This window comes from Sinocyclocheilus grahami, unplaced genomic scaffold (assembly GCF_001515645.1).
Source record: "Sinocyclocheilus grahami isolate Dianchi unplaced genomic scaffold, SAMN03320097.WGS_v1.1 scaffold349.1, whole genome shotgun sequence".
Classification (NCBI taxonomy): Eukaryota; Metazoa; Chordata; class Actinopteri; order Cypriniformes; family Cyprinidae; genus Sinocyclocheilus; species Sinocyclocheilus grahami.
In genome coordinates, this window is record NW_015505528.1 from 969,275 (window position 1) to 978,158 (window position 8,884).

Here is an 8,884-nt window from a genome sequence, read left to right on the forward strand (position 1 = left end):
TATTAAATAACTGTGTGAATAACATTTAATGACATTTGTCATAAACATGCATAAAAAAACCTTCATATTCATGACATGTGTCATGTCATGATTATGTAGGTGTCATGTCATGATTATGAAAGTGTCATGTCAGTCTTATGCACACCCCTTCAAGTAAAGTGTAACCAAAGTTTTTTTTAAAAAAAGCTACTACAAATAAAAAATATTAGTTAAATTGCACAATCATAAATTGCAACGAAAAAATAATAGCAGAGGGACAGGTAAAGAGAATTTTAGTCCATAATAAGTGATTTTGAACCTTTTTTTAATTTTATTTATTTATTTTTAATGCTTAATTTAGTGACAATTCACATACAAATGGACATTTTTTGTTTTGTTTTACCTTATTCAACACGTGTACGTACTGCGTTGCGTCATCAGTGCGCGACCGCAGCATCAGAATGCTGACATGGCCGCGTCTGTCGAGCTGAGACTCACTTTATGCATCTGTCTGGTTTTTATCCTGGGACTTTCTTCGGTCTCCGCTCTCATTGAGGGACTGTATTGCGGGATTCAAAGCTGTTATGACGTGCTGGGAGTTTCGCGTGACGCCAGTAAAGCTGAGATCGGGCGCGCGTACCGCCAGCTGGCCCGGCGCTATCACCCAGACAGATACCAGCCCGGAGAGAGCGACGACTCCCGCGAAACCGCGGAGCAAAAGTTTCTGCTGGTCGCTACTGCTTACGAGACACTCAAGGTGAAACCAAACTTCCACGCTGTTCTTGTAAGGAGAATGAGAGTTTCAGTGAAGTCAGAATGCGCGTTAATGGGATGCTGCTCTCATGCGACCTACTGATTATTATTCCAACTAACCTTCCCAGCAAACACAGAACGTTCCCCTAACGTTAGTTTTTGGTTCCCGTTTGGTTATTTTTTTGGGAACCAAATACTAACGTTAGGGGAACGTTCTTTTTAGGTTATATTTTTTGTAACCATAAAATAACGGTCCCAGAACGTTGCATGGTGGTTATGTTTAAATAACCTAAAAATAACCTATACAGAAAGTTCCCTAATGGTTATTTTTATATCATTTTTTATTTATAATAATAATTATTAATAATAATAATAATTAATTTATTTTATATAAACCGTAAGATAGTGAAAACGTTGCCGATGTTAATGTGTAATGACAGAGCCCTGAAATTCATTTAAAGGGATAGTTCACCCAAAAATGAAAATTTGATGTTTATCTGCTTACCCCCAGGGCATCCAAGATGTAGGTGACTTTTGGCGCTTTTCCACTGCATGGTACGGCTCGGTACGGTTCACTTTTTTTGTGCAAGAAACCGAACAGTATTTATATCATTTTTTACCGCTAATACACCACTATGTCCAACTACGCCAGAGCGCGTACACACCAAACGCACCGGATGCCGTGCGCGCTCAAAGCAGTTGGACATAGTGGTGTATTAGAGGAAGAAAATGATATAAAGACTGTTTGGGTTCTGGCACAAACCAATCGTTTCGTGTCTTAGGACATCAATGTGTCGTCACAAGCCGCAGGGTTTAATTTGGATTTGTCTGTGCATGTTTTTTTACTCTCATAAATTTTGTTACCATTGCCATGCATTATAAGACTGATAGACTGCAACGGTTGGACTTAAAAATCATCAAATGTGTTCTACTGAAGAAACAAAGTCACCTACATCTTGGATGCCCTGGGGGTAAGCAGATAAACAGCAAATTTTCATTTTTGGATGAACTATCCCTTTAATGCAGCATTTATTAAAATACAGAAAGTAGATCAATCAAAACACGATTTATATTATAATATTAAGCCAAGGTTAAGGTATAAGAAATCATAAATTCGTGGGTTTGTTTTATCTTCATTTACTGCGCGCCTCTGATCTGCACGCGCTTCTCCAGCACGCTCTTTCACCTGTCTTTCACGGAGAGCCGCGCGCTCGCAGAATTGAAAAATTAACGGTCATTTCTCGTTTTACTGGCTGATTGACTTGCTCGTTTATCGATCTGTTTATTGAATGATTGCTTAAAATTAATATATTTATGAGTAAATATGATTTCGGAGGGATTTAAAATGCCTAACTGAAGAGAACATGATGTTAAAGGGGTCATATGATGCTGCTCAAAAGAACATTATTTTGTGTATTTGGTGTAATGAAATGTGTTTATGCGGTTTAAGGTTTAAAAAATACATTATTTTCCACATACTGTACATTATTGTTTCTCCTCTATGCCCCGCCTTTCTGAAACGCGTTGATTTTTACAAAGCTCAACGGTCTGAAAAGCGAGGTGTGCTCTGATTGGCCAGCTATCCAGTGCGTTATGATTGGCCGAATACCTCAACGTGTGACGGAAATGCTACGCCCCTCACCACATTGTGATGATGCCCTGTCAGGCCGAAGCCATGAGACAAAAACAATAAAACCCATTATTAACCATAAGCACAAACCTCATTATTACATTCATAACACCGGTAAATAAAGCGAAATGTTATAATGTACAAATAATAAACACAATACCTAGCCTATAGGCAAATTTGAACGGTTTCAGAAGAAAACAAGAATGAAAAATATAACTTGCTAAACAAGCCAAAACGAATTAGACTAATCAGTGGCGGGGCTTGATGGGGCCCGTCAGAAACTTGCTTAGCCCGGGCACAGCCCCCCCAAGGATTTCCTAATGATATTCCCTTATTTTTGGTGTCACTTTCATTAACATAAAAAAAATAAACATAAAAAAAAAAGCCTAATATGTGGCCTATAAACGATTGATATTATGGGGGCGGTTATGCCGGTGAACGTCAGTCAATTCACTATAGAGAAAGTGAAAGTAAAAAAACTGACGGAGCTTTCTAACGCTGCATTAACGGCGCATATTCTTTGAGACAACAAGAGACAAAATTACTTAAATATAGGCTGATGATGGTATATAACTGTCTTAAATTATTCCCTTAATATTTCTCTTGTGGCCCGTATAGTGAAAAACATGAGAAGAAACGTATTTCGCGTTAAACATGTTGTTTTTGAAAATCTGTGCACGAGATAAAGCTGCTCTTAATTTTCATCGATGTCTGCAGTGTTAATAATTGTAATTATAGGTCTATAATTCAACTGTAGAAATTAATAAAACATTCTAAATGAGGAGTAGCCTAAACTAATAGCCTAAATTTATATCCTCACAGCACGCCATACGGCACGGAACGGCATAGTCATATAGACTATGATTTAACAAAATAAATACAACTTAACCACTGATTTCTAGTCGTGTCCTCAACAAAGTAGTTTAGCTTTCACAACGAAACAGCGTCACACACCGCGGCCTTGAGTGAGCGGAGGCTGGAGGCCTAGCATGACCGGCGGACTAGAGTATTCGAAGGCCGGCTAGAGTGAGCAGAGGCTGGCGGGCTAGAGTGAGGAACGGCACGGCCGGCGGATTCGACGAAGGAGCGTTCGGCAGGCTTGCGGCAACCACATGTGACGACCCCGGGCTGGACTCATGATGTTAAGCGAGAGGTTTTTGTTTAGGGATCAAAAGAAGGTCCCGCTGCACAAACTGTACACGTCAGTGGTAAGAAATGAATGTACTGATATCCTACTTTAAGTCGAGTAATTTTTTATTCTTTTGTATATATATATATATATATCTATATATATATATATATATATATATATATATATATATATAATAATTTCTATGCTATACTGGGTCACGAGTGTGCTGGATGATTACTGACGTACAGCGGGGGTGATCATATCGGAGTAAAGAGGTTAGGGGAACGTTATAATAACATTCTGGGAACCAAAAGGAACATTATAATAACGTTAGGGGAATGTTAGAATAACGTTCTGGGAACCAAAAACTAATGTTAGGGGAACATTATAATAACGTTATGGGAACCAAAAACTAACGTTCTGGGAATGTTATATTAACGTTACAGTAACGTTTTGGGAATGTTACGAAAACTTTCCTTGCTAACCAAAAACAAACCATAAAAAACGTTCTGGGAATCAAAAATTGTTAACTGGGTTACTAACTTCATTAGTAGTTTCCTTGGTGGTGCTTGAGATCCAATAATCCCAGGTTATCTCAGTTATTACAACAAACCTTCCCTGTCCAATCACTACTAACGTTACTGCAAAAGTGGTGGGGCAAACAATTGTATAATGGTGCATATGATAAAAAAAAAAAAACGCATTACAACTAGATTATATACATTTATCATAAATCATGCATTTATTTGTCTTGTTTAATGTTAATTTAATGAATATTGTCTATCGTAAAATCTTGTTGGTTCTCAAGGCTTTGTCAATCCAGCAACTTTTTTTTTGCAATTTAAAGACATGGTACATACTCAAGCTGGGGACGCACTACACGACTAGCGGAAACATTCTAAGACTGACCTCAATACACTAAAAGACAGTTACCATCGACTGGAGAGCAGATTCTAGTCTTTGACAGTTAGAGAGGACATTATATGACTTTCTGCCGACTGCAAACAGAGACTGAGTCCAACTGGAACAGACCCGGTCCAACGGGGCACGATCCATCGTCAAGACCAAATTACATTCCTAATCGGCCTGACAATTGTGTAGTGTGTGTCCTTGGCTTTAGTCATAACAGCTAAATAGATCTCTAATATTGTGACTTTCAGGATGAAGAATTACGTAAGGACTATGACTACATGTTGGACCACCCAGAGGAATACTACAGCCACTACTACACCTACTACAGGAGAAGACTTGCTCCCAAAGTAGACGTTAGGATAGTGATTCTTGTAACTATTTGTGCAATTTCACTGTTTCAGGTAAGTACACCACTCATCACAGAATGTTCTGGTCATTGACAGCTGTTCATGCATTGCCATTGGCTTGAAAAGGATGACATATACTGATGATGTTGTTGTTCTTAATTATGATTTTTATTTTTAAAAGATAAGTCTTTTTTTGGCATCAGTGATAGTGATTTTATAGAAAAAACAGCATATGCTGGTTAGGTATGTTTTGATGCTGGTTTATGCTGGTCCTTTGCTGGTTTATGCTGGTTTTTTGCTGGTTTATGCTGGTTTAAACTGGTCCTTAGATGGTCATGTGCTGGTCTTAAGCTGGTAATTTTCATTTAATCTTGTCTGTAATGCTCGAGCAGCGTTTGTGAGCGCAGCGCTTGGGGAAACCTCTATCTCTCCCGCTCTACAAGCACCTCCAGCTGGCAGAGAATTAATTTGCATATATATACAGTTACAAATAGAGTGCAAGTCTGTGGGAAACACCGCTTATGTTATGAATATTATTCAATATTTAAATTTGAATGTCGGATTGAAATGAACATCGCTGTTATTAGAGTAGTTAATTGTTAGCATAAGCGCGGCTAACACTAATATAATGTGCATTAGAATGAAGTTTCTTTATTAACTCTTTAATGCTCCTATAACTTTTATTATGGTAAAAAAAACAGGAGGACATGATGATATTTACTATTTTTACGCACCAGAGGCTTTTAAATGAATTGTGAATCTAAAATATGCATGTTAGAGAATGTACAAATGGTTAACATTTGTTTGTGTCACATCAGTCAGAAAAGCAGTTCTGAGCTTTTTTTTGTAAATTTTTTTTTTTAGCTAACTTAGTTGTTATTCTTTGCTGAATAACTCTAGAAGGTTTTAAAAGCCCTTTAAAATTAAATATGCACACAGTTTGGATTAAATTAAAGTATAGTCAAATTTTTTAATTAGCATGTTTTTGTGTTTTGCTTTGGTACTGAAATTGGTACCGAGAGTATTGGTACCGAATACTGAAATTTTGGTACCGTGAAAACACTACCACAAAGTATACTTTGGTCATCCCATTAAAAATAACAATCAAATTGGATCCTTTTAGAGCTTTAAAGGGCTGGAAATAGTTGTGTGAAATGCTTGAAAGGCATTGAAAAGTGCTTGAATATCTCTATTTCTGCCAGATCGCCATGGTTATAGTTAGCGTTACTACTTCTGTTTTTCTGACGTCAGCGCTGTTTGATCTGTTTATATCAGAGAATTCTGAGAAGAATTTGAATGCTTCTCAGTACATCTCACAACAACATTATTCATTCTGCGGCAAATTTAAATGCTTCTCACTGGATCTTGCAGCAATGTGCTGTAACAGTGTTGCGAAATCATCTTTGGTTCCCGAGTAAAGCTGTTCTGAGCTCAGACAAGTTTGTTTACATTGCGGTCTGAGTTGATAAACTGTCCACACTGCCAAAGTCCCTTTCAAGAAAAGTCTGTTCACTTGGCAACCGTATTTGCAATGCCTCCAGGCAGCTCATCCAAGACCAAGTCCTATCTAAATGAATGGGGGAATCCTGAAATCTCAAAAACTGCTGGCTGAACTTGCAATTAAATTAAATTATGCTTTTGTTTCATTTGCCGTTTGATATTTCTCATATGCAAATGCTCGAGCAGCGTTTGTGAGCGCAGCGCTTGGGGAAACCTCTATCTCTCCCGCTCTACAAGCACCTCCAGCTGGCAGAGAATTAATTTGCATATATATACAGTTACAAATAGAGTGCAAGTCTGTGGGAAACACCGCTTATGTTATGAATATTATTCAATATTTAAATTTGAATGTCGGATTGAAATGAACATCGCTGTTATTAGAGTAGTTAATTGTTAGCATAAGCGCGGCTAACTCTAATATAATGTGCATTAGAATGAAGTTTCTTTATTAACTGTTTAATGCTCCTATAACTTTTATTATGGTAAAAAAAACAGGAGGACATGATGATATTTACTATTTTTACGCACCAGAGGCTTTTAAATGAATTGTGAATCTAAAATATGCATGTTAGAGAATGTACAAATGGTTAACATTTGTTTGTGTCACATCAGTCAGAAAAGCAGTTCTGAGCTTTTTTTTGTAAATTTTTTTTTTTAGCTAACTTAGTTGTTATTCTTTGCTGAATAACTCTAGAAGGTTTTAAAAGCCCTTTAAAATTAAATATGCACACAGTTTGGATTAAATTAAAGTATAGTCAAATTTTTTAATTAGCATGTTTTTGTGTTTTGCTTTGGTACTGAAATTGGTACCGAGAGTATTGGTACCGAATACTGAAATTTTGGTACCGTGAAAACACTACCACAAAGTATACTTTGGTCATCCCATTAAAAATAACAATCAAATTGGATCCTTTTAGAGCTTTAAAGGGCTGGAAATAGTTGTGTGAAATGCTTGAAAGGCATTGAAAAGTGCTTGAATATCTCTATTTCTGCCAGATCGCCATGGTTATAGTTAGCGTTACTACTTCTGTTTTTCTGACGTCAGCGCTGTTTGATCTGTTTATATCAGAGAATTCTGAGAAGAATTTGAATGCTTCTCAGTACATCTCACAACAACATTATTCATTCTGCGGCAAATTTAAATGCTTCTCACTGGATCTTGCAGCAATGTGCTGTAACAGTGTTGCGAAATCATCTTTGGTTCCCGAGTAAAGCTGTTCTGAGCTCAGACAAGTTTGTTTACATTGCGGTCTGAGTTGATAAACTGTCCACACTGCCAAAGTCCCTTTCAAGAAAAGTCTGTTCACTTGGCAACCGTATTTGCAATGCCTCCAGGCAGCTCATCCAAGACCAAGTCCTATCTAAATGAATGGGGGAATCCTGAAATCTCAAAAACTGCTGGCTGAACTTGCAATTAAATTAAATTATGCTTTTGTTTCATTTGCCGTTTGATATTTCTCATATGCAACAGAAATGGCAGCACTTATGAGTTGAACAACGTGGTGGTCGTGCCAGTGTGACCGCACACAAAATTTAGTCGCACCAGCAGAAAAATTGGTCTAAAATGCGACCATTTGGTCACAGTATGGAGCCCTGAATTGTAAGGCCTAGAGACTTGAAACCAGGTGGAATGTCATTATTATATCTCACTACTCCGTCTCTTAGACTCTCCAAGGACAGCCAGTGGGGGTGCTACAATAAAGGCAAACATGTTGTGGGCTACAATATCTAAACCTTATGTCAGATCCTTGGTTCAAGAGAATTTTTTTTATTTTGCAAATGTCTGATTTAATTTCGGTGGCCAAATTGCCTCTGTGTTTGTTGGATGGATGAGTTCATTTTGGCCTGCAAGAATGTTTATTGTATTGGTGTCTTAGTTAAAGACCTTGTTTGATGGAACAAAATCAGTGCAGAAAGATTTTCTGTAATCCCATTATCAGCAAATTCAAAAAAACTTTAAATTAAAGCCAGTACTGTATATGTAATATAATGCCAAAAAGAGCCATAAATGGTTTGCTTTTCTTTTCAGATTGTATCAAATGTATGTAAATGCTTACCTTAATGGACAATTAAACCCAAAAATGACAATTCTGTCATTAATTACTCACCCTCATGTCGTTCCAAACCTGTAAGACCTTTGTTCATCTTCGGAACACAAATTAAGATATTTTTGATGAATTCCAAGAGCTCTCTGACCCTCCATTGACAGCAAAGGTCCTAAAACGATCAAGGCTCAGAAACGTAGCAAGGACATTATTAAAATAATCCCTGTGACATCAGTGGTTCAACCATAATTTTACAAAGCTACGAGAATACTTTTTGTGCGCAAAGAAAACAAAAATAACTTTATTCAACAATTCGCGTCACCCTAAAGCGCCATTTTGAAACAACGTATGTAATGTAAGCAACACATGTACGTGGATACGTTGTTTACATTGTTTACGCTTTGATCTGAACGTAAACCACGTATCCGCGTACATACTTTGCATACTTTGTTTACATATGCGATACTCTCCCAAATGGCGCTATAGGGTGATGCGGAGGAGACGAATTGTCGAGTACAGGTTTGGAATGACATGAGGGTGAGTTTTATGTATATATATATATATATATATATATATATATATATAT

General features: G+C 37.3%; 1 protein-coding gene across 1 annotated transcript in view; it reads left to right on the forward strand.

Annotated features, from left to right (window-relative positions):
- Window positions 1-420: 420 nt before the first annotated feature.
- Window positions 421-8,884, forward strand: part of dnajc25 (DnaJ (Hsp40) homolog, subfamily C, member 25) — a 21,735-nt gene continuing 13,271 nt past the window's right edge. Inside the window, exons 1-2 of the mRNA XM_016229258.1 lie at window positions 421-736; window positions 4,655-4,807. Of these exons, the coding sequence (XP_016084744.1) occupies window positions 449-736; window positions 4,655-4,807 (441 nt within the window). The 5' untranslated portion in view covers window positions 421-448. The remainder of the gene's footprint in view (window positions 737-4,654; window positions 4,808-8,884) is intronic.